Source organism: Lethenteron reissneri, chromosome 39 (assembly GCF_015708825.2).
Source record: "Lethenteron reissneri isolate LAM-NWPU_2019-01 chromosome 39, ASM1570882v1, whole genome shotgun sequence".
Lineage (NCBI taxonomy): Eukaryota > Metazoa > Chordata > Hyperoartia > Petromyzontiformes > Petromyzontidae > Lethenteron > Lethenteron reissneri.
In genome coordinates, this window is record NC_083817.1 from 2334411 (window position 1) to 2360621 (window position 26211).

Sequence of the window (26211 nt, forward strand, 5' to 3'; positions counted from 1 at the left end):
CGCAGCGTTGCGGCACAGTGGCCCAATGGATGGTGGGGCACGGCGGTGAAACAGGGTATCCGTGTCGGGTGGTGGAACAGGGGAACGGTGTGACGGTGGTGCGGTGGGGCAGTAGAGCGGTGGGGGCGCTGGGGCAGTGGGGCGGTGGAACGGCGGACCGTCAGGGTGCCCTCACCTGAAGAGCTGCCGCAGGGTGTTGAGCTCCTGCTCCAGGTGCTCACGCAGCTCCCCGGGCCGCAGCGTCACGCCGCACACGGGGCAGCTGGTGGGGCTGAGTCCGTCGAAGAGGCTCGCCTTCTTCCGTCCTGCACGCAGCAGCGCGGATGCACAGCACACCGAGTGAGACGTCACAACGTGGCGGCGCACGCTCCCGGACATCGCGTGGCCCGGCCAGAAGAAGAGCCCTGTGGGAGTCACGCACAGACCGCGACGCTCGGTTACCCTCCGAGCTGGCACCCCGGGGATTCTGAGTTCGAATCCGGGTTTCAGCCACATGCGATTCAAACAGTTCTCAAGCGTGGCCACTAAATAAATGCCTCAAAATCCCAATTACATCATATTTGGTTCTGCACTTAACTTGGCTACTGTCCAGCTCTGCTAATAAACACATGTGAGTTTGACTGCCATTTTCCCCTATGACATGATGGGTAGGAAAGTGCTGCCGTTCATCTGGTGAGACAGAGGGCATTCAAAAGAGATCTGAGATCTAGCTCTGTGGAAGCTACTTCCGTGGGTCATTCTCTAACATGAAGAGTCACACTGCTGTACGAGAGATCCACATGGATGACACTATCAGAATAACACTTTGCCAATTACACAATCAGAATAACATTGCGAGAAATAAACACAACAAAATATGCAATTAAGTCATTCACTTACAAAGACAACAATCATTGCATTGCCCTTTATCTACCCAGGTTCACCGAGTCTCAAGATTCTCTGTCAAGAGTGCCATGCTCCGTATGTATCTACGTTGAATCAAAGTTCCTATGATTACTGTTGTTACATTGTATTTTATAACTTTTTTTGGTGATTTCGAAAACATATGGTTAAGCCATGCTTCTTGCGGAAGTGTGGAGTTGGCCTGATAACTTGAATCTAAATTATCTTATGGTTGTTATTGTTTGTCTTGCATCACCCTGGGATTTTTGCACACAGCGTTGTAATACGGTGGGTCTTTTTTCTGGAAGATTTGCTGGTTTATCCAGGATGTTTCTGTTGCGCGTAGTCGCTTTAAGATGTTCTCCGTTCATAGTTTGTTTGTTGCGGTTGCACCTGACTCAAGAGCCGCATGGCTCACAGGGCTGGACCTAATGAATGAAACTTGAATGTTGAACTTATTTCGCACCGTACGTAGCCAGCCGTGTTAATCGGGGGTGCTTTGCAATGTTTAGGCATTCCCATTCATGGGGGACTGGAGAAAACCCACCACGCATGGAAGGGGACATCACTCGAAGCTCCGAACAGACCGATTCGAAAAATCCACCGCAGTGCCGCGAGTTGGCTACGTTGCACCGAGCGTACGACTGAAGCGCCGAACAAGCTCGGCTTGTGAGGGCCGGTGAGATCGAGCGCCTTCACCAGGTGACCTGATCACCACTTGGTGGCCCGGTCACCCTAAAGGTGTCCGGTGATTATTTTAGTTTTCCGATCGTCGGTGGTTAGAGGTGAGATTGATAAATGAGCGATGAGTGTTCGCGCTGGACGAGGGACTTTCGGTCGAAGCGCCGCTCTCCCCCACCCCCCCCCACACCTGGGCGGATCAAAAAGACGGCTTTTAAGCGGCGTTCCCTCGGAGAGCCTGCCGGAATGCAGCGTGACCCAGAACGCGACGCGCTGGAACACGCATCGCACGTACACACGCCTTTGAATTCCGTCCTTCGGTGTGCACGACAAAAAAGCACTTTCGGCGCGACGGGAGCGCGAGAGAGCGAGTTCATGAGGTCCCGTAACAGAAAATAACAATAAAAAAAACAGAAGCTTCAGACGCAACCGGAGAAACGAGACAATGCCCGTCCGTCGCGAGCGTCCCTGACCTCGGCGCGAGACGCGCCGCTCGCTTTGCCTTGAGCTCCGTCGGAGAGGAGCGGCGCATTGAGCTCCTAAATACGTCAATTCGCAGGTCAATTAAATCAGCCGCGAATCAATACGCGCTGCACTTGACAGGCTTTTAGCGGCTTTTTATCACTGGCACTTAAGACACAAAAAGATTAATACGGGGCAATCTTTCTTTATCTGATCTTGCGCCATTGGAGGAGGTGGTGCTGTGGAGGTTAGTTTCGGGAGAAACCTTGAAGGATGAAATGAGGTTTTGTTGACGGCTGGGAGGTGGGCAGGATGAGGCCCCCGCAAATGCACTCGTGTCAACGCCACTGACAGCTGCGGCCAATCCAGAGCAATTCCTGGTCGATTCCTGACTCTTGTCATTCAGCACTTTTTTTTTTTCAAAAAAGATCATCCATTTACTGCCCCTTCTCAGAGAAGGAGATTGAGAGGCATCCTATGTCGGCTATTTGCAGCGCGCTCGCTCGCGATTCAGCGCAATACCCCCGGGAGCAAACTGGTCGCGTGGCCGGGGGCCCCACAGGCTTCACGAGCCCCGCGCGGCGAGGCACCAGGCGTGGCATGGCCAGGTGCGGTGCCTCGCCGGGCCACGGGGCGATGCCAGCGCGCACGGCGCATTCGATCGCTCGCGGCCTTCTCGATTAGAGCCTCGGTAAGGAAACAAACGAACGAACAGGCACGTTTGTGTTTCGCGAGTAGCAATGTTTCTTCAGAACTGCTTGTCGTTCGCACGGTTGGCTACGTACGGTGTGAAAGAAGTTCAACGTACGATGGAGGCGAACGTCATCGCGCAAGGCGGCACCGCGGTTCGGGCCGAACGCGGCGCTCGTCCCACGCGGGCGAGGGCCTCGTTCGGACACCGGAAGGAAATCCCGAAATAGAACGGTGGCTCTAGGAGGATAACCTCCGCTCCGCTTTCCCGCAGCGCCGGGTTGACCGGTGCAGGCATCGGCTGCTCGGCGTGCACGCCTAACCACGCGCAGCGCACATCTCAACATTCAGCTCTAAGTGGGGGAGCAGGAACGAGAACGAGAGAGAGAGAGTGAGAGAGGGCGGGAGGTAAAAGTAGGGTTTGGAAAATGATAGTAAGAAATGTGGTGGCATTTTGTGTCTGCGCCTTTGACATTTAGGCACTCCTGATTAAAACCTCGTTTATTAGCCGAGTGAAAATTAGTGTGCCTTCCGATTAAGGTCAGGCCCCTCGGCTCCGCCGTTAATGATGAGCTCGCGCAAAATGGCACCGTCCGCACGCACGCGCGGCTCCCCATCCCCTGCGGCGCCCAGCCTCGCTCACTACCCTCCGCGGCACAAAGGGGAAGGCGCGCGAGCGTGCGCACGCTTTCGTTGTAACGGCGTAATTAAGACGCGGCTTGGCACGCGCGCCTGCACCGTACCGTCCCGCGTTGCCTGCCGCTTCGAATTTGGTGGCGCTGCTGATGGCGTCATCTGGGGGGTAGGGGGGGCACCAACGCGTGCCTTGGGGGGGGGGGAGGATCTCGACGGTCGCACCACCTCCCTCGCCCCCCCGCCCCCCTAACCTGGGGGGACGCACGCGACACGACCACTCGTATGGGGAGAGGGGGTCAGGGGTCACGATTTCGGAGCAAATCTTACGCGGTTCGCTGGGATGCGAGCGACGCCCTAGGAGTGGCACACGGTGGGCTGGGGCGTGGCGGTCGATGCCGGGCGACCTTTGCGACAACGTCGGCCCCAGCGTGGCAGCACGCCGAGCATGGCGGTCCGACGCCGGCAGCAAACGTCACCGCTGATGAGGCTCTGGCGCGTTGCCGCTCCGTTAACGTCTTCGCGTTTGATTCGTTTTAAAAGCCCGAGATTTAGGCTATTGCCGCGGAATGCTGCTAATTGAAGTTTTCCTCTCAATCGGGGAAAAAAAGCAACTTCTCGAACAAACTACGCTCGCAGACGTGCGCACGGAGAAGAGGCGTTTCTGTTAACAAAAAAAATAAAAATGGGCGCGAATTACAAACCAAAAATCATCTCGAATCAACAATTTCGCATCAGCGGTGATTGTTTTGATGTGTAATATATTACGGTTATGGTTTAATTTAAACTGCGACGCACAAACAAATAACGGGCAAAACTTGTTGAGGGATGCAATATATGCACGCATCGGCGGGCGTGCGGGCGCTGTCAGCCGCAAGGCAACACCCACGGCGGCAGGATGATTAATTTCCAGGAAAATCAATTGCACATCGCCTGGATATTAAACAGCAACTGGCAAAGCCATCCCTGTTGCTTACCTTATTAACGGCACGCTCATCGGCTGCTTCGTCAATTACCACGCCTGTCATAATTACGGGGTTTCTAAAAAGTTTTGGCGCATGGAGGCGCAGAGCCGCGATAAATTATTTATCACGGCTCATCGCGTCTCGCCCCCCCCCCCCCTCCCCGTTTGATCGTCCCGTCTCCGCGTTTTCTAATATCGCCGCCACCGACGGGAGCAATCGTTAGGTGAGCAATCCCGAGCCGAGACGGTTTGGAGCCAACTTTGTACTCCTCGTCAATTCGTAATTATCAAGGTTAGACGCCGTCCGCGGCTACCGTGTCGGCTGTTGGTGAGCTGCTTGGTTGTAAGTCGGCTGCTGCTTGTTGGCAAGCTGGTCGTTGGGAAGTCAGCTGCTATAAAGCTGGCTGCTGGTAAGTCAGCCGTTGGGAAGTCAGCTGTTGGTAAGTCGGCTGTTGGTAAGCCAGCTGTTGGTAAGTCAGCTGTTGGTAAGTCAGCTGCTGGTAAGTCAGCTGTTGGTAAGTCAGCTGCTGGTAAGTCAGCCGTTGGTAAGTCAGCTGTTGGTAAGTCAGCTGTTGGTAAGTCAGCTGTTGGTAAGTCAGCTGTTGGTAAGTCAGCTGTTGGTAAGTCAGCTGTTGGTAAGTCAGCTGCTGGTAAGTCAGCTGTTGGTAAGTCGGCTGTTGGTACGTCAGTTGTTGGTAAGTCAGCTGCTGGTAAGTCAGCTGTTGGTAAGTCAGCTGTTGGTAAGTCAGCTGTTGGTAAGTCAGCTGCTGGTAAGTCAGCTGTTGGTAAGTCGGCTGTTGGTACGTCAGTTGTTGGTAAGTCAGCTACTGGTAAGTCAGCTGTTGGTAAGTCAGCTGTTGGTAAGTTAGCTGTTGGTAAGTCAGCTGCTGGTAAGTCAGCTGTTGGTAAGTCAGCTGTTGGTAAGTTAGCTGTTGGTAAGTTAGCTGTTGGTAAGTCAGCTGTTGGTGAACCAGATTTTGGTACGTCAGCTGTTGGTAACCTGGCTGTTGGTAAGTCAGCTGTTAGCAAGTCTGCTTGTTGACTAGTCAGCTGTTGTTGAGCAGCTTGAAGCAAAGCAGCTGTAAGCATATCAACTCGGAGCAAGCCAGTTGTTAGGCAGACAACTTAAATAGGCAGCTGTGTACAAATCATAATCACGTGTTCGCGCGAGAGTGAGTTATTCAGTGACAGTCGATGATGCCGCTGGGGAAGCGGTGGCGTGGCACCCCACGGCACTGCCCTACGAATCCAGCAACCCGAATTCGATTGGCAACTACGGCGGGGTCATCGTAGTCACCGGGGGGGGGGGGGCGGTGACCCCCCCCCCCCCCCCCACACACAGAGGAGATGGGAAGCCCAGGACAGGGCGAGGGAGCGGAGCGGGAGGGGTGTCTGGGGCGGCGGTGCGATCACAGTGGCCGGCACCACATCCCATCGGGGTAAGCTCCGGGTTCGGAGGTCGGCGCTCAAAGTATGAGAGCACTTGCTCTTGACACAAGCTCTCGCCCAATCATGGCCAGGCTTAAAACGGTTTAGCTTGTGCCGGGCCGATCCTATTGGTCGTCATCACGATCCCGGTACCAGCAGAACTCGGTGGCGGTTTGTTTATATTTAAGGTTCACGTCGATTTTCGAGTCACTGTGGTCACAAAAACAAGGGTGGCCAGGTGGCCCAGGAGTCGGGGACAAAGGCAGCGATGCCGAGGTCAGGCGTGGCTGAAACTTGGGGTCAAACCCCACGAGGAGTCCCGAGTTCTCAAATGCAGTCAGCTGATTTGACTATGACTGTGTAAATAAAAAACATCACCTTACAAAAAAGAATTCTACTAGCTTTGGGTTAATTACAGCTGTCGGATTCAAATGCGTCGGTTTTGTTTCCGTGACGCGACAAGCGTTTGTCTGTAGCGGGGTGCGTGGGGAAAGTGGGATTCCTCAAGGTGACTTGAAGGGATCTCGGGAGGTGTTCTGTGACGTTTCTTTCGATGGCGCCGTTCTCTTATCGCGACCGTTCCAAATGGACACTTGTGGACTCGGGCGCGTGCCTTTGACGACGCGACTGGAAGAAAATGTTGACAACGAAAACCCCCAAAAAAATCGAACGACAGCAACGCTGCGGCGAGACCCCGCGGCGGGGATGCCAACCGAGAGCTCCGGAAAAAGACGCGGCGCCCGCACAGATAAAAATTCAAGGTGTGGTGCCTCCTACTCGGGATTTAATCATCCAGATATGTGCGGCGGAACGGCCGTGCGCGCGGTGACAAGACGCGCAGAGGACGGGGAAGGACGCCGAGCGATGCCAAGAAGCGAGCGAGGAAGCGCGGATTCACGGAGGAGGCACGGCACGGCGGCGGGGAGCCGTGAGCGCCTTCATTAGCGAAATGATGGCGGCGCCGCTCACTGGCGCCCTTGCGGAAGGACGCGCAATTTCGAGGAGTACGAGGAGAGATCGTGGAGAAGCGGGGCCCCCACGCGCCGAGGGCACGGCCGCCCAAACTGAGATATTGGATTGTCAAAACTATTTCCCCTCACAAAATGAATTCATCCCTTTTTTTTTTATGCCTCAGCCCTGCCCACTAAATGGGGCCGCGGCGCGCCGTCCGTCGCCTCCGCCGTGATTCCGCATATCAAGTCGGAGGAAGGTGAATTTTTTTTTTTAAATCACCGCACCCCTTGTGTGCTTCGCTCGACGGAGCCGCCTCAACGGCGCTGAGAAACGGAGCGATCGGACGCAATTCGTGTAAAAGCTTCGTGTCAGCCGCGCACAGCCACCACCGCGCGTGGGCCGGCTAACTACATTGTCTCCGAGCAGCCTTCAAAATTAACAAGTCTTTTTTTTTTCTCCTCCCACAACTTGTGTCATTTCATCGCTAAATCACTCGGGCCCACGCAACCGTGGAATTTTTTTTTTCCTGCCTCTGCCCAGGAACAAGAGCCCACTGTCATGATTCCAAGTCAATGGCTCCAGTTATCGACCACTAGTCACCTCTCTCAATCCCTCCCTCCCTCCCCACCCCTCCCTCCCACCGGCCGCCACCGCCGCCTTCACGGTCGAGGAGCGGGAGGCCTCTGGAGCCGGGCAGGCCCTGACACGTGTCGGGCAGCGACGGGGTCACGCCGATCGATCGTCCCCCTCCTCGCGAGGAGGGGGACGAGGCAGCGCGCTCGCGGCTCCCGCCGAGTCCGGCGAAATCTGCGCTACCGCCGCCGCAGTGGCAGTGCAGCAGACACAGCCGCACCGGGCCCGCGAGCCCGCTCGTTACTAGTCAGCAAGGTAAAGGTGCAGCCCTGCAATCGCTTGCTCACGCGAGAGCAAACGAAGAGGTGGGAGTTACCCACACTTTACCCCACCACATGCGAGCTGCCGTTTAGACTGCTGGGTGGACAGAGAGGCGGGTGGGAGAGATTTGAGAAAACTTGCGCCGTTGTTTAAACCGCCGCCTGAGGACAGCCTTCATACGCACGGCTCTGCCCCAGATGGAAATCAATGAACGCATCGCCGTCATCATCATCATCATCATCACGGCTGTCATCATCATCACCAAACGCGGCCGCTGCCATGCACGGCTCTGCTTCCCCGTGAGCGAAGAGCCCCCCCCCCCGCCCGCCCCCCACTCGCCCCCGGCTCCCCAGCCCGCACGCAGCCCCTTGTCTCCGCTAACCCCCCACGGACACATTAAAAGATGAGTGGCCAGTGTCGCGGACTAATTAATATTTAATTCGATGCTAAACGCACTCACTGGCGAGGCGTAATTGCCTGTTGCCACAGCTGTGACCGCGAGTCGCCGGGGCTGCACGGGCAGCAGCAGCAGCAGTAGCACAGCAGCGGCGTGGTAGTGCCACTAATTGACCGCCCACCTCCCCCCACCACCCCAGCCCCCCACCGCCCCAGCCCCCCACCCACCCCCTGCAGCCAGCTCCACGGGACCCCCCCCCCCCCCAGAAATTAATTTCGAGCAAAAGCAAAATCATTTCTGGATTTTGACGTATTAATAATGCATGGATGTTAATGTGATCACTTACAATCAAACGCTTTTAATTTATATTCTAATGCTCGGCGAGGGCCGCCGTGCGGAGCGCCCCGTGGGTTCGCGGTGTCGGCGCTTCCTCCGTCCGGCCAAAGCCACGCTCCGAGCTTCGTCTCGCCAATTCGCCGTGACGTTTTTACGTCGTCACAGAGACAAAGATTCCCCCCACGTAAGCCTATTAGCAGGCTGTTGGGGCAAGCGCCGTTAAGCGAACGCCTATGAAGGCCGGCACAGCACACGAGGGGGTGAGTGGCCAACAACACGCCCGACCGCCCTCGTCTGACAATGTTTACGCACCGTGCCATGTGCTCATTTGTTGGCCGTGAGCAGGATTCGAACTCGGATCGCCGGGTTCGTAGAGCAGCACGCTAACCGTTGCACTATACGGTCATCCCACGTACACGCCTACACTCGCTCGCTCGCTCGCACGCAGATTCACACACTCGCGAGACACGACAAGGGGCTGGGAGCTGTAAAAGATCTGCCACAGGTTATGACCCTCGGTAGCTGCGCCGCTCACAGCACAGCTCAATAAAAAACACCTAAGCACACAAACACACACGGGCGTCACTCTGCAGGTTACGCTGCGTAGCCCCCCACGCACAGCCCCCTACGAGGAGGTCCCCACGCGCAGCCCCCCCCCCCCCCGCGACGCCACCGGCTCGACAATTCGCAGCGACGCGCCGACCGCCCCCCACCGGCGGGGCTCGCGGCGTGTGCCGATTGAGATACTTTTCGGAAAAAGGCAAAACAAACCGCGTGAAGAAAGACACTTGGCGGGTTTTCGGACGTGTCTGCCGACACGGCCGTTCCTCGCGCAAAGTTTTAGGGAGACGAAAAAAATCGGATCGATCCAAATCGCGCCGTTCACACAAAGAAAGTGTCCTAATGGCGGATAAACGCTATTGAGTGCACCGAGGGCCGGAGACAGAGTACTGCCTCTCAGCGGCGGCTATCAATCAGCGGGCAGGCTGGGCCTTAATGCCTTTCCTATAGACAGATACATTATGTTTGAGCGTGGAGCGCCTCGCCGTGTTTATGCCGGCTGCCCAGCTGGGGAGTAAATCAGCCAAATTGATGCCCAGAGTTGTGATTAATTGCGCATCTTGCTGCGATCTTCCGGCGGCCCTAACTCCGTCGCCCCCCTCCCCCCACCCCCGTGCCCCAACCCGAGCGCCCGGCACAACTGGGCCCAGTCCGGCTCACCCGGCCGGACCCCGTAACCTCCGACTCGGCAGCGCCACCCGCACCGCAAAAGTCAGAGAGCCCCCCCACCCCCTCCCTGCCGGCACCTCCCCCGCCCCCCCCCCCCACGCCCCCCTGCCCCCCACGCTCTTGACGGATGGGTCCCCGCCTGTCGCAGCCTCGGAGATAAATTCTAATGCGCCCGTGCGGCTGTCAGTGCTAAAGATGATAAATAGTGCGGCCGAAATGGGATGATCCGCACACCGGCAGCGATATGCATATTTGGGCGGAATGGCGCATTAGTCGGCGTGAAACGGGCAAAATCTCATCTAGGAGCCGCGGGCCGAGGCCAGCGACGGGGCGAGCAAAAAAAAAAGATCCAATGATGTCCCCAGATCCAGCAGCACAGAACGGAATGAATATTTGTGATCCAATAAAAGTCGTGTTCCCCTGTATCCATCAGACACAAAGCAGCCTCCCCACAAAATGTTTGGTTACAGGAGCCAGCTGCGTGCTCTCGCGTACTTAACCGCGGCGAGGAGGAGGAGGCGGGCGGGCGTCAAACGCGGAGCCGGCGCTCCCATCGCAGGCGCAAGTTATGGAAGATAATTGCGATGGCGTTCGCGAGCAAAATAACGGCGTCTCTCCATTAGAGATGCCGAAGCGGAAGGGGGGGGCGGGGGGGGGAGCCTTAATAAATTGTCCTTTACTGGAGAGACGTTTTACTGCCACATCATTCTGCGTCCTTAAGTGAAGAGGTGTTTGTTAAATTAAGTGCAGATGTAAATATCCGCGGTCAATATTGCTCTATCCGCCGCACCGTTCATTACTCTGCGGCGCCCGAGTCAAAGGCAAACACCTGGGCGGCATCGCTAATTAGCGTCGCCTTTGAAACCCATTAATTAAGAGCCCCTCGAGCGCGCAGATTTTGCCGTCGCGAGCAGCGCGCGCGGCGGGCGCAGGTATTCGCCGGCAGCGTTGTCTGCGGCGGCACGTGACCGCGATCGCGAAGGCCGCCCTCGTTCAATCGGCGGGAGAGCTCCTCTCGGGTTGCGAGCTGGGAATTGATAGGGCGGAACCGGGGGGAGATAATTTGCACGGCACACGCGGTAATACGTCGTTAAGCAGAGGTGGCCCCGGCGCCGCTGATGGATGAGCCGCGGGGCCTCGGCGCTAACCGATCATAACTCGTCCCTTCATTCTTTTTTTTTTAACGTCATCAACGCTTCCTACGCCGCGTTCCCGTGCCCGTCACCGCGTCGCGGCAAACCCCCACTTAATTAAGGCGGCCCGCGATCCGCTCCGAGCTTACCGGTTAGTGCCGCGCCAATAACGGCCGTCGGCGCGCGGCCAGAAATCGTCTCTCAGCCGCCGGCGCCTTGACGGGCAAGAGCGTCGTGTCGCGTCGCAACCAATTCCGAATGAACGACGCCAAAGCGATTTTCACGGAGAGGGGAGCTCCGGTTCTCACCCGACGCCTCTTTAAGTGGCGCGAAGATTCCGCGAGGCCGCGCCGGAGCGTCGGCACGGGGCCCGCCGGGGCCGCCGGGGCCGCCGTGCGGTAAACCGCGCTCGCCGCTACAAACTATTTTTTGGGACGAGATTCACATTTTCGCGCGGCCTCCACCGCCGGGGTTCCGCGGGGAGGCGCGGGAGCGCGCTAAGTGATATATGTAGCTCTGCCGCAGATGTAAACGATTATGTTTGTTACTACGGGGCCGCATTCTTCACGATGACAGTTTGTTAAATTGCCCCGGCGCGTTATGACAGCGAGCATCTTTCTCCGGGGCGGAGGCGAAGGCGGCAGAGGAGGAGACATTTTTTTTCCCCTCACTCGACAAAACCCTGTCGGGCGCGTGAGCGCGCGTGGAACGCACAGCCGGCTTTAACATCTGCGCGCCGCCGCACCGCGGCTTTGTAACAGATTACGCCGCATCTGCTCGAGTGCGGAACGCGCTGCTCCAAAGGCCGCGGCCGCTTCCCAAAGCTCCACTTTGTTTGCCGCGACGCGCTCCGCGACGTTAACCTGCGGAGAGACGCGAGCGCCACGCTCGCGTCGACGCGATTGCGCTGTGTCAACACGCTCTGTCGTGACAGAGCAGGGGAGCGACTCCTCGCCGGCGGAGCGAGCGGTGCCGTAAAGCCCCCCCCCCCCCCAACCCCAGCAAGGAGTTGCCGCGCGAGGGGGAGAGGTCGCGCAACTCTGGAAGCAAAATAAACTACATTGTTTTCTTTATTTTACCAGGTAAGGCCCACTCAGAAGCGACCTGGCCCCAGATGATAGTTCAACGAAGTGGCTTATCACGTGGGAATTTACAGCAGCCAAATACTCTAAGCGCACGTCAATTCTCAATGTCAAGGGAACAAATCGGAGGAGCGCGCGACTACGGGGAGAGAGAGAGACATCCAAACTCCAAATATACAGGCGTCAGTTAACATATCGCCACCGTGGCACCCATCATGATCGCAATGCCCGATCCGCAAATACGCAGGAGACATTAGAGCGATAAACTTCTCTGCTCCCGACGCTTCCTGTATACCAGGCCAGGGAGTTCATATCTCGGCCACCGAGAGTTCGGCTTCTGCCGGCGAGAGGGGCCCCTGAGCGTGCGCGCAAGATGCCGCCACCTCAAGCGGAGGCCGCTTATCTGCTTTGCGTTCACATTCATTGCCAAAATTGAGAGATTGCGCTTTTTGTGATGACGAGCCCCACGCCGATGGGCAGATCTCCCCGAATGCGCCCGATCTCATGGCATCTCGGAAGCTAAGGTCTGAGAGCCCGGTTCGTGTACTTGGATTGGCGACGGCAACTCGAGCTTGCCAGGTGTTGGAGGTGTGGGGCCGCAAGGCGTGGCCAGGGGGTGGTGGCGCTGGGTGTTACAGGCGCGGTGCTGGGTTTTCTCCGGGTTCTTCGGTTTCTTCTCAGACGAAGCCAAACTCTCGATACTGGAATTGGGCCAAATGTTCCAATGCAGCAGCACCCTCCGGAAAAGGAGAGTGCTTTCCTGGGTAAATAAAGGGCAATATTATAATCAATGCAATTGCTGACATCTGTATGTTGCGTTGCGTCCTCCCACCCAATGTTCCTCCGGCCGCGCTCTCCACGTTGCGTCACGAGACACAGCGTCCATCCGGATCTCTCGCGGAGCAGCGAGGCATTTCTGAGCGATTGATTAGCACTCGTTCGTGTGCGTGAACAATCAGCCGGGCGGTAACGCGTAATTTCAAGCGTCTGACACAGGTTAGGGTTCGGGTTACAGCGTTGTGTACAATGCTGTACATAGCTCCAGCCACGAGAGCCGTGCACTTTTAAACCACCTGGATGGAAAACTAATTTCTTTATTAACTGTTCATTGTGTTTGGTTTGCTGTGCTTCCCACGATCCTCCCGTTCGGTAGCGCACGATGCGAAAGAAGTTCAGCATGCAGAGTGCCTCGCCAAGCCTTCCCCGCTCTCGCACTGCACAGTCCCCGGGACATCGGAGCGCACGCACGTGCGTGTGCGTGGGCGCTTACACAGAGACCGCGACGATCTTTGTGTTGCTCCGGTTAGCATAAGTCCGTGAGCCGGCCGGATCAATTTGATTTAATTGCACGTCGCGAGCGGCCCGTTTCATCTCCGTGTGCCCGTGCGGTGCCTTCGAGAGGCTCCTGTCCTCCCGGTGCTCCGCTCGACGCTGCAGAGAGTCCAGCGGCCCTCGCGGCTGGAGGGCCCGCTCGCCCTTCGTCCGAGCCGGCGCTCGCTCACAAACAAACGCAGGAATAATATTTACGGCGGGACGATCGCCACGATCGCCGTGGTCGGAAACGCGGACCCCCCCCCCCCTCGCCGTGACGGCGGTGCGGGATGACGGCACAGTCGCTCACCATTCCCAGCGAGGCCGACGCGTCCATGACTGATGCTGTTTTGACAGCTTCGTGCCCCTGGGCTGCTCCGGGATCCCCCCCCCCACCCACCCGGCGTGGCTCAAGCGTAGCCACTTGTACGTACACGGTGTCACGGATCGGCCTGGTCAAAATCTTACTTATCCTTTCAGCTCGCAGCGCCATTTCTCAGGCTGAGTGGTGGGGCTGTCTGAGGAGTAATGGGCAGGGACGGAAGCGCAAGGCACACACACACACCGACAGCACACACACACACACCTACAGCATACACACACACCTACAGCATACACACACACCTACAGCACACACACACCTAGCGCACACACACCTACAGCACACACACACACCTACAGCGCACACACACCTACAGCACACACGCCTACAGCGCACACACACCTAAACCACAAAAAAGATAAAGATCCTCCCCAATAGCCTTTTACAGACTATAGGGGCAAGTGCTCTTAGCGAGCACCTATTTTGTCCGGCATAGAACGGAAGGGGTTGGTGACCAGCATCACACCCGGCCGCCTTTGTCTTCCCAATTCTGATGTTGACGCACGGCATCAGGTACTCATTTAAGACTGAGTCGACCTAGGGAATGATCATGACCGGTTCAAATATTTGTCACCGCAATCACACACGCACGCTCATTACACACACACACACACACTCGTTCACTCACGCACACACACGCACTCGTTCACTCACACACACACTCATTACACACGGACACACGCACTCATTCACTCACACACACACACTCATTACACATGCACCCACTCACGCACGCATTCACTCACACACGCACACACGCGCACACACGCATTCATTACACACGCACCCACTCACGCACTCATTCACTCACTCACGCACACACGCATTCATTACACACGCACCCACTCACGCACTCGTTCACTCACACACGCACACACACACATATTCGTTGCACACGCATTCATTACACACGCCACCACTCACGCACTCGTTCACTCACACACGCACACACACACATATTCGTTGCACACACACACACGCATTCATGACACACGCACCCACTCACTCACTCGTTCACTCACACACGCACACACACACTCACACACACTCGTTGCACACACACGCATTCATTACACACTCACCCACTCACGCACTCGTTCACTCACACACGCACACACACACGCATTCATGACACACGCACCTACTCACGCACTCATTCACTCACGCACACGCGCACTCACACATATTCGTTGCACACACACACACTCACGCATTCATTACACACGCACCCACTCACACACACACATTCATTATACACACACGCGCACACACACACACACTCGCACACCGAGCCACGCGGGAAGCATCTGCCGTGAGTGGAATCAATCACGCGGTGTCAGCGGTTAGCGTCGGGCAGTGACGCCACAGCCCGAAATTGAGTTTGCCTCCAGGGTGGCAGGGATATGTGGGGCTGGGTGGGTGGGGGGTAGTCGAGGGGGGGGGGGGCAGAAGACGGGAGAGGGGGGGGTGCAGGGAGAGGTTGAGGAAAGGGACAGTGTAAATTAATAGGCCATTACCCAACCACTGACCCACAAAATGAGGGTGGCTGCCCCGAGGGTGCAGGAGAAGTGGGGGGGGGGGGGTGCGGATAGGACGCGCGGTGCGTGCCCAGCCCCACTCAGTGCACGAGCTGCCGACTCCGCGCCATCGCTCCCTTCCAGGTGTCGGCATGGGGAGGAGGAGGAGGGGGGGGAGGAGGAGGAGGGGGGGGCAGGAGGAGGGGGGGGCAGGAGGAGGGGGGGGCAGGAGGACCCCCCCCCCTCCTCCTTCCCACCGCCGCGTGCGGCCGATTCCGCGGCCCGCGATGCTCCGTGCCGGATTTTACTCCCCACCGGCCCCCGCCTCGCCTTTAGCACGTTGATGCATTTCCACTCATCCCACAATTCCCCAATCACCCCTCCCTCCCCCACCCCCCACCCACACTTTGTGGAGAAGTCAACAGCGGATCGGTCCCATGGGATGACTCGCGCCTCGCCAGAGGAATTTCCACCGCCGCATCCAGGGATGGTAAAAAGAGAGAACGAACGGCCGTTGTGTTTGTTTGCAACCTTCGCTCTCTCGGCTCGGCCGCAATGTCCCTGGCTACGGACTGTTACACGCATTCGCTTTCGTGGGTCAGGCCTTCCCATTTTTTTTTTATTCAAAAAAAAGAGAGACGTTTTTAATCTCTCTCGAGGTTCCTCGGCTGGCCAGACAAGCAACGAGGTGACCTCTCGCGCCAGCGGTGCCTGCGGCTCGCCGTCAGGTGGGGAGCCGACAGCGGCAGGTGCCGCGTGTTGACACGACCCGGCCCCTCTTGCCGGGTGGGGCTGGCCCCCTCGACCCCCGCGCTCGTAACGTGCCCGACCGCCCTCCGGGTCGTTGTTTGGTTGGGTCTGGCCCCTCTGGCTTTGGCTAACTCCCCCCCCCCCCCCCCCCCCCCCCCCGAGAGAGCGTCTTCCGCTCTCGCTCGCTCTCTTTGCGGCAAATAATAATTAAAGGCAGCGCAGTGTTCCATTCCGAGGCCAGTGGTGTCATTGCACGCTCGATTTGTACCGCGGGAGTAATTGAAAAGAATTAGAGCGGCGGCCGAATTGTGTTAATCCCCATCAGCTGTGACCACGAACAGAGGACGTGACACCCGCGCTCCCAGCAGCTTAATATAATTACGCTTGATTTTTTCAATGGGGGTGACCGCGCCGACGGCTGTGCTAATTAGGGGTTTGCGCTCGGCGTGGCGAACAGAGCGCGTCATTGTGTTTGTGTCAAACAAAGCCATTCACGAGGCGGCGGGAGAGCATTCGACTTCCCACAGACGCACGCGCGCGCAGCAGAGCCGCAAACAAAAACGGCGCAATTCATTCAAAAGATTCGCCTGTTCCCTCCGCAAGGGGATGGGGCGCTGGGGCGACAACAGTGGAAGGGGAGAGGAGGAGGAGGAGGCGGTGGGGACGCTCCCATGACGCAGAGACGCTCGGAGGAGCACGAATCATTCGAGAACAATGTCCCCCCCCCCTCTCTCTCTCGCAGTCCGCAGCGCCGATCTCGCTTTGCGCAAACTTTGTTTGTGGGCGGCGCGGTTTGACCGCCGAGTTACATTTTTGCCGCGTTCCGTCCGGCACACGGCAGCTGCCGCTGACCGGGCACGCCGCGCTAATGAACTCGCGACTCCGTGCGCCCCGCGGCGCTCCACCGGCTCGCCGGAAGTCCCGAGTTAGCTGTGGCCGTGCATCATTTCCCCCGCAGAGTGTGAGAGCAAGGCCTCTGTGTCTCAGAGGGGAAATTAGGAGGAGGAAAGTTTGTTTCCGTGTGTGTGTGCGAGCGCGCGTGTGCGTGCGTGGAAATAAACAAACAGTGCGGACGTTATGGACGGGGGGGCGGAGGGACGTACAGACAGGCAAACGCTGAATCGGCTGTGGCCACAAAACGTGGGGATCCCAGTCGGCCAGAGTCAAAACGATGCAGAAACATAACCAACAAGGTGGGGGGGGGGGGGCGCAGATAACCGCCAACGTTTAATTTCGCCCCTAATCCCATCACGCTGTCATACGCGCCGGCGCTCAAACGCTCCCAGGGGCCCCCGCCGGAGACAGCCCAGGGTGGCGCACGGCGGATTGAGCGAGCGCGCCGTCGCGAGCCGCACCATCTCAGGTGCTTAGCGTCTCGTCGATGTCAGCGGCTGGCTCGAGCGGGAGACGGCGCGATGAGTGCGGCGGGTCCCCGTGGGGTCACGGCAGAAAAACCCCGCGGAACAGAAAGCCTTTGAGCACAAAGGCGGGCAGTGTTGTCGGTTGTGGCGGTGGTGGTGGCAGTGACGGTTGTGGTGACGATTGGAGGTGAACGTGGCCTTGGTGGCGGCGGCGGTTGATCTGGCGGCAGTGGAGGTGATGGGAGTCTTTCAGCGGCCGTCACCGCCTTGTTATGCCGGGCGATCGCAATAAAATTCCCCGGGAAGATCACCGCGACGCGTGGAGGTCACGCCGGCGGTCGCCTCTTAGCGCTAGCGCCCAAAGATTCCCCCAGCCGCTGCCCCCGGCAAATGGGCTCGGTGAAAACACGCGGAGAGACACTGAAACCAGCCATCCCCGTGCCATTCCATTTTCCGCCGGGGATGATCTCATTATTTATGCATGTGCATTTAACTTTTTTTTTGCGGCAGATTTTTCAATTTTTCGCTCAACTGTTTTGCCGTGTCATAAATAATCCCTCGTTCCTCTCCCTCTGTGGGATTTCGTGCTGCTTGGAGATTAAATCTCGGTGTCCTGCATAAATTTGATTCAAATAGAAACAGTTTTTTAAAATCAGCCTCTCCGATTTTTTTTTATCCTCGCCACTCTGCCCCTGCTAAGTGTTTGGCGCGGTGACGCGGGAGGCCGCGGAGTTTGTGAGCCCACAGCGGCCTCCCTCGCGTCTCCGTCCTCCTGCACAGCAAAGCTCCCATATCAATATTCACCTTGCGAATGAAACGATAAAAATAAAACGATTTTACAGCCTCCCTCTTGTCAATTCACCTAAGGATGAGGGCTTCTCCATAGCCAAGCTGGTGGCCGGGGGAGCTGTTTGATGACACTTCTCACCGCACTGGTCGGGGCAGGTTGGCGAAGAAGACAGAGGGCCCAGGACTATTTCAGATATCACAAGTTATCCGTGGCTGGGAATCGAAATCAGCTTTCTGGATTCATAGCACAGTGCACTAACTATCGTGCCACCCCTAATAATTAGCAATTAACAATTCACCCCCCCACGCCCCCCCCCCCCCGCAGAAATGTGATGAATATTCACGATTGGGGCTTGTAATTTTATAAAAATATTGGTGATTTTTCGTATTCTTTTTCCCATCTTGTTTATATTGTTTCTTGTTTTTGTTTGTGTCGTTTGTAAAGTCTTGTTCACCCCATTAGCCTAAATGTAACATCAGCATTTCATTCACATGCAAGTGAAACAACCGATTCCCACGTAGAATGACTCCACGTTAGTGCAAGAGGCGCCGCGAGAACAAACAACACAATGCCGTCGGTGGCCGCCCCATGCCACGAACCAAATCGCCTCCGCGAAGCGGAGACCGCGCAGAATAAAGATGGTGGCGTGTGGGCGGGAGTGAGGGCGGCCCACCAACGGACCGCCCGGCACCATCGCCACGGAGGCCTCGCCGTGCCCAACCTGGCCGCGGCGACCCCAGCTCCACACGACTACCACCGCCGCCGCCGCTAGCGACTCGCGGCTCCGGCGACACCGGCGGCGCGTTCGCCGAACCCACGGCGGCGACGTCTCCTAGCGCGGCGAGACGTCCGCAGTCGCTCGCCGGGGAAAGCGCTCGGAGCCCGCTTTGACATTTCGTCGCCGTGCAAGCGGAGGACACTTTAGCAAAGCTCTGGTATCATGGCTTGCAGGCGGCATAAACACAACAAACAGCACACAAATACGTTTGATTTTTTTTCAAACTAAAGCCTCCCGGTGTAATTTGGAAGGCTCTGATCTCGATCCGCCTAAACTCGGTGCCTGGTTACGCTCGCTCGCGCAGCCTCTCGGCAACTCGTTTCATGAATCAGACATCGTCTCCGTACGGGCTCTCGTGTCCGCGACGCAAGCTGAGAGAAGAGGAGCGGATCAAAGCTGCGAAGTGGCTCCTAAGAGATAACGCAGGTGGCTTTGTTGGCGCGAGCGCGCGGCCCACCTTCCCCCCCTCCCCCGTCGTCCGCCGCTCTGCCGCGTCGTCTCGGCGTGCGCGCAGCGGCCGTGCGCGTGGACCCTTTAGGGAGCACGGGGGGGGGGGGGGGAGGTAAAGCACCGAGCGAGCGTCAATCGTCGGGCAGGAGGTCACGGGTGCCGTTGACTCACGTCGTCAACACGGGCGGCGGCAGCGGCGGGAACCGGTACCACCTGCGTGTCGCGATAGCAGACGCGTTTGAAAAGGTCATTGCAAAAATCGCTACCGTTGGCCCATGAAACGGAGTGTTTCGCGTCTTGAGTAGAACGGGTGGAGATGAGGGGATCTGCTGGTGAGCTCATGGGCCGAGAGAGAGGCACCGCGCGGTCCTGGAGGGCGGGGGGGGGGTGACCGAAATTTGACCGGGGAATCTCTCTCGGCCACTCTCACTCACTGGGGGGCGGGTACCGGGGGCAGGGTCGATCCAGAAGTAGGGACGGCGACCCCGACATCCGGGGCCGAGAGCGGGAAATGCGGGAATAGAAGAGTTGGGGGAGTCTGAGTAACAGGCAGCACAGCCGACAGCTCACGTGTCTGAACCTCTGTCTGAAGCTGTGTGTCTGAACCTGTGTGTCTGAATCTGTGTGTCTGAATCTGTGTGTCTGAATCTGTGTGTCTGAATCTGTGTGTCTGAATCTGTGTGTCTGAATCTGTGTGTCTGAATCTGTGTGTCTGAATCTGTGTGTCTGAACCTGTGTGTCTGAATCTGTGTGTCTGAATCTGTGTGTCTGAATCTGTGTCTGAACCTGTGTGTCTGAATCTGTGTGTCTGAATCTGTGTGTCTGAGTCTGTGTGTCTGAATCTGTGTATCTGAATCTGTGTCTGAATCTCTGTATCTGAATCTGTGTGTCTGAATCTGCGTGTCTGAATCTGTGTGTCTGAATCTGTGTGTCTGAACCTGTGTATCTGAATCTGAGTCTGAACCTGTGTGTCTCAATCTGTGTGTCTGAACCCGTGTGTCTGAATCTGTGTATCTGAATTTGTGTGTCTGAATCTCTGTATCTGAATCTGTGTGTCTGAACCTGTGTCTGACTCTGTGTGTTTGAATCTGTGTCTGAACCTGTGTCTGAATCTGAGTCTGAACCTGTGTGTCTCAATCTGTGTGTCTGAATCTGTGTATCTGAATTTGTGTGTCTGAATCTCTGTATCTGAATCTGTGTGTCTGAACCTGTGTGTCTGAACCTGTGTGTCTGAACCCATGTGCCTATTATATATTCTTTTCTTTGAAGGCGGTGTTATTGACCCGCGTGTTTTTCGTTATCTGTGCGCGTGCACAACCACTGCCAACGCGGTATCACCAATTCATTCGTGTGAATCTGTGCGTCCGAGTCTGTTTCGCTCATTTACCGCCGCATTGGCGTGAGCTCTAAACCATTTCCAGCACTGACATGAACCGCATTATTTTACGGCCTCTAATGTGTGTGTAAACGGGTGGACGTCGCGCTATTTAGCGCTGAATTTATTGTGCTGCTGATACCAATCAATACGGGTATCAGTGCCATAACCATTGTTCAATTAATTGATTTAAATTTCTTTTACGAATCAATTACCACAACAGCACATCAATCGCGGCCGGGTCAGCGAGCGAGGGTCGGAAGGGGTGACCGCCCGTCTGTGGCAGCGATAGCGCGACACGTTATCTGCCCGGCACACATCCCCACGAACAACAACAATAACAACAATAACAGGGGGGGGCATTCTACAGAGATCACTTAAACAAACCGACGGGAGGTCAAAGGCCTGGGTCACCGTGTTCAGCAAACGTGCTTGCCTGCGGAGGCGCCAGCTAAACGAGAAGGCGAGAGAGCGAGCGAGAGAGCGAGCGAGAGAAAGTGAGAACCCCTTTTTAACGAAAACAAACCAACAAAAATCGACAATTTTCCCACTAAGACTCGCGCAACTTTGGCCCGGGAGTGTGCTTAAGTGAAACGGTCAAAGGTCAATGACACAATTTCCACGGAGACCTGTTAACGGGCAGTTGGATCGTCTGGGCAGGCACAGAGGCGACACACTTATCGGGCGGGCGAGCGGGCGGGCGGGCAGCGGCACTCACAGCCGCTCGCTCGCTCAGTGGATTCGCCGCAGCCCAGCCAAGGATCTGTGCGAGTGCCGCACGGCGAACACTCGGGGCGGTGGCGGCGGCCGGCAGAGGTGCGAGAGACGTCCGTACTCGGCGTCGAGAACGGTTGTCAGTGATTGCGCCACAGCGTTAAGTGCGCGTCCGTGTTTTCCTGGTAACGGCCGATTTTACAAATGCGTTCTGGTACCAGGCATGCGACGATGCCTTGATTCATTGATTCAAGTCAATTGTTCCGCTCATTATGCGTGCACGTGAAGCGCTGATTATTCGTGATCCATGCAGATTGTGTGCCAATGTTACACGCAGGCTAATGGAGTCAACAAAACTGTGCAAGAGAGGTCAAAATATCCAGGCAAACATTGCAAACAATCTGGGAATAACGGAACAAAACACAATTGATTTTTGAATCAAATCACGACCCCCAGATCACAACAAGCCATTGACCCACGGGTGTGTATGTATACACTGCACGCGTGTACGTATCCTCGTGTTAACCCCGTGTGTGTGTGTATATTACTAGTTGTTCTCGCTTGCATATCCTACATGCGCCTGCCGAAGCGTTTGCACCTCGGGTTGTACATCGGGGGGGAAGGGGGGGTCCGTGAACAAGTCGCACGCACTGGGTGGGGTGCTCCAGGGAGTCAGTGAACAGCGTGAGGGGACTATGGGGGGGGGGGGTGTCGGAGCAGAACGCGGGTCCCATAAAACGGGGAGGAGTGGTCGGTCACGTTAACGTTACAAGCTCTCGATGTGCCGTGACTGATGCCACCCCTTGGAATCACCACTCCGGCCTCTGCTATGCCACCTAGTGGAGCCGGCGAGGCTGCTGCTGCTGCCCTCTTCCCAACCGGGGGGCAACCGAGCTGGGAGCGACCCCGGAGGTCAACGCGACTGCCCCACTCCCCATCCTCTGACGCCACGCACGCCGAGCCCCCCCCCCCCCCTCACCACCCTCTCACCCCCTCTCGCCCGTCCTCCTCCACCGCGGGAGGCGTGAACGGGGATTGGCGTCGCGCCCCGGAGCGACGGCGGAGGAGAGCGATGCTCGAACTGTCGGTGAGCTTGCCCACCCCGTCGATGCGGACGACAAACCGGGGTTACCATCCCGGAGGGACAAAAGAAGCGGGACCCATCGCGGGAAGAGGAACGTCTCACTGTAGCGGAAGGGGGGAAGAACTCGGTGTGAACGCGCTGTCCTGAGCGGTGGATCGTCACACGACCGACAAAAAACTGGAGCTTTTAATGTCGCGGCAAGACTGAAAGTTTTTCCCGTGACAGCGGCTGCCTCCTCAAAGAGAGGATGATGCTGCGAAAACCGGGAGAGGTGGCGATGCTGCCAACAGCAGCGCACGACGAGCGTGAAGGGTGCACGGCAGATCTGCACTCCGCTGCAGCCGCTGCTGCGCCGGCCCTCCCAGTGCCGGGCACCTCAGCCGGCACCGGCGAACACCAAATTAGACGCGGCGCTGAGATCTATCCGGCGTTTAGCTCTGCAATTACCTCCAGCTCCCTCGGTCAACCCCTCCCCAACGCCGACGCCTTCCGTGAGTTACCGCAGACGCAGATCAACAGCGGCCGTCGTGTTTGCGGGGTTTTACGCGTTCCGCCGACGCGTAAAGCCTCGAGCACTTTGGCAAGACAGCGACGTGTCCGCTTGTTTCTGCCACGAATGACAGAGCCACGCGCTCCGGCCGAATCAGCCCGGTGAAGGACCGGCGAGGTGCCTCCTGAAACACGGAGCGCCTCTCTACGGCAGGTAAACACGGGAGCCCCGGCGGTTACAAATCGGCGGTGGGGACGCTGCGGCATCGTTCCGCCCCCCCACCCCTTTCTCCTCCTCCCTGGAACGACGGTGCGCTTATCGCCGGGCTACAAGCGCGACAGCGGCCGCTCGTTTTCTAATTACCCTCCGACGTTATCTCGCTAGCGGCCGCGGCTGTCGCGACACGTCAACCCTGCCGCCCACCGCCCCCCCCCCGTGACGAAGGAAAACCGACGTGGAGACACGACGACGGAACTCGCGAGCATGCTCCCCCGCTCGTGCCCCCCCCCCCCCCCCCGATGCCGTGCGTGGAGATCGAGCCGTCGCCTGCTGCCCGGTGCGACCGAGGGAGCGAGTCTCCGAGGTGCGTCACCGCAGTCGCGCCGCGGGTGGCTCTCGTTTAGCAATAAAATCTCCCCGTTCCCGGTCGCTCCCGTTCCAAAAAAACCTCTCCGCCAATCTCAAAATTCCATTCGCAAATTCCCCGTCATCTCAATATCAAAGGTCGGTTGAAACAGCTCGACCGTCAAATGCTGTCCCGCGCACCGCGCACACAAAATCCTCAAACACCAAACACCTTCCCACCCTCAAACACCATCTCAAATGCCATGCCACCCTCAAACACCGATCAATCCCCTCCATTCCAAACCCACAACTCAAACACAGCCTGGCAACGGAGGCCGTGTGTGTGTGTGTGTGCGCGCCCGCGAGGAGCCCCACTAAGAGCCCTCCTGGTGAGCAGGAGATAACCCGTGCCGGGCGGCCCGGCGATTTACGACCGCTCGGCACAATGGGCGAAAGGCGAGAGGAGAGAGGCCGCTTTCTCTCGCCTCCGCACCTTCTCCGCCGTCAACACGGCAGCGGTGGCGGCCACGTCGATGTTTACGCGGCCCGGCGCTCTATAAATTCCCTCCGGCTTTTTACTTCCCTTCTACGGATGACGTGAAAATTGCGCGTCCGTTTCAAATTAGACGACAATTTGCGACGCGGAAGATTGCGCCGCGTGCCGACACCGCTCGCTCGCTGCCCGGCTCGGCTCTCGCTCGGCTCCGAGCGGCACCACCCCACGGCCGGCGGCGTCACCGTCGCGCACGCGGCTAGAATCGCACCCCGCACTCCCCTCCCACCGCCTCCCCCCCCCCCGGAGGGCCCGCGTCCCAAGCGCCGGCAATAACCGCGACGGCGCGCGGCGGTGGCAACGGCGGAGGCAACGGCGGGCCTCTGCTAAAGTACGGAGCGGCGAAGCAAAGTCGCAATAAATAGCAAACAAATTATTTGCGAAAGCGTTGTCGGAGTGTGCTCGGGTAGCAATGAGGTGGATCGCAGTAGCCCACTCCTGCCCTGACATACGACTCCGCCTTTTTTTCTGCTACCGCCCGAGCCGCGGAGAGTTACGGCCGTGCACAGTATATAAAAGCATCTGTCCACGGGCTATAAAAGAGAGAAAGCCGAGGGCTTGTGTGCCTGCCAAGAAAAAAAAATCACGGCCACAAACTACAGGGCGGCCCTCCCCCCCCCCCGGCGGCTGCCACCCCCCCCCAACCACCCCCCCCCACTCCCCGGAGTGCAGGTTTGCCCCGTGCGCATTAACCTCTGGGTCGGGAACGCGCACGCCGCACACACCGGCAACACCTCCGCAACGTGCACTCCGCGTACACACGCAGCGGGCCGTGCACACCGCACACGTGTACCGCACCGTGCGCGCCACGCATATACAGAACACCGTGAACGTGACCCGCACCATGCCCGGCGTTGCACGTACACCGTCACACCATACTCAGGAGTGCACCGTGCGCACCCACGAACATCAGCCAGCACGAGCACATTCAGGCACTTCATAGCAGCACACATACATACACCGACAAAACCATACATGCACACCAGCACACATACACGCACGGCACACATACACGCACGGCACACAACGGTGCACCAGCAAATCCACACACCCGGCACACGTGCCAGCCGGCACACCACGAGCATCGGCACGCGGTGCGGACCCTCGCACCGTCACCGTTATGGAGTGAAAGTCTCGGCCGGTCACCCTTTGTCATTTCTACTCGGCAAATAAAAAACTCGCTTTTATCTTCCACCTCTCTCTTAAATTAAGTTTATATGCGCCGCCGCAGCGGCAGCGGGAAACATATTTGTGCGTAATTGTGCACGGGGAGTGCGCGTGCAGAGCGAGGGCGAGAATTTCCCCACGCGCAGTGCACACTACATCCCGCATAAACTGTGACATTCCCATTTCACCGTGAGAATGTAAATCCAGTTTAATGAGTTAAAACAGACTCCGCAGGGCCCGAGCCCTAAACCCATCCATCGCTCGAGTTTGCGAACGCCGAGAGGCGGCCGCGGCGTTCCCCCCGTCGTCCTGAACGGGCTGGGGACTCGTTGGGCCGATAACGGGACTGGACTCGTTCGGTCAGCTCGCAAAGTGGAAACGTAATCAATAAAACATATTTTACGGCAGCTCTTAGTTTTCAAATTCAGTTGGGCTTCGTTCTTATTGACAACCGGGCATTTGGACAACGTTGCCATCGACAGAACAGCTAACGGAATGATACGCTGGTGCCGTGAAGCTCAGAGAGTCCCCGATGATCCGGACAGAAGGGAGCGCGAGTGAGATGTTGCGCTGGGCATCGGGAAAGCGGACATTTTTGTTGAGATTCATAATCAACGTTTTTGGGTTAGATCGCGTTATTTATAAATGTGTCGTAACCCTCCACCACCCGACACGGCACCAGCGTATTATTCTGAGCTGTTCACAGCCGTGCGAGGCCACATTTTTTACTGTTTGGCCGTGTCGGTTGGTGGAGGGTTACGACACATTTATAAATAACGCGATCTAACCCAAAAAGTTTATTATGAATAATATTGGTCGCGAAAGCCGACGCGTTAAACATTTGTGTTGAGACCTGAATGGACTTTGGTCACGACAGACTTGGCCAAACGTTTTCACGAGCCGTGGTCTATCCACTGCTAGAAGAAGGCCTCCAGACGTCGCCGCCATCCCTCACAGCCGTGCGAGGCCACGATTCCTCGTACTCCTCACGAGTCGATTTCGTTGCTCCATCTCCACAGCAATTCGTCCGTTATGCCTCTGGCTGCCATTCTGTCACCGGACTCATCCACAGGCCATCTTCCTTCTAGCCGTGATGCGTCCTGCCTGAGGAGCACACTTACCAAGTTCGCTTGGGTTGAACCAATGCTGGTGAAATTAT

General features: G+C 57.3%; 1 protein-coding gene across 1 annotated transcript in view; it reads right to left on the reverse strand.

Moving 5' to 3' along the window:
- LOC133352070 (E3 ubiquitin-protein ligase RNF220-like) overlaps nt 1–26211 on the reverse strand; it is a 119090-nt gene that overhangs the window by 31386 nt on the left and 61493 nt on the right. Inside the window, 1 exon segment of the mRNA XM_061567809.1 lies at nt 176–305. Within this exon segment, the coding sequence (XP_061423793.1) occupies nt 176–305 (130 nt within the window).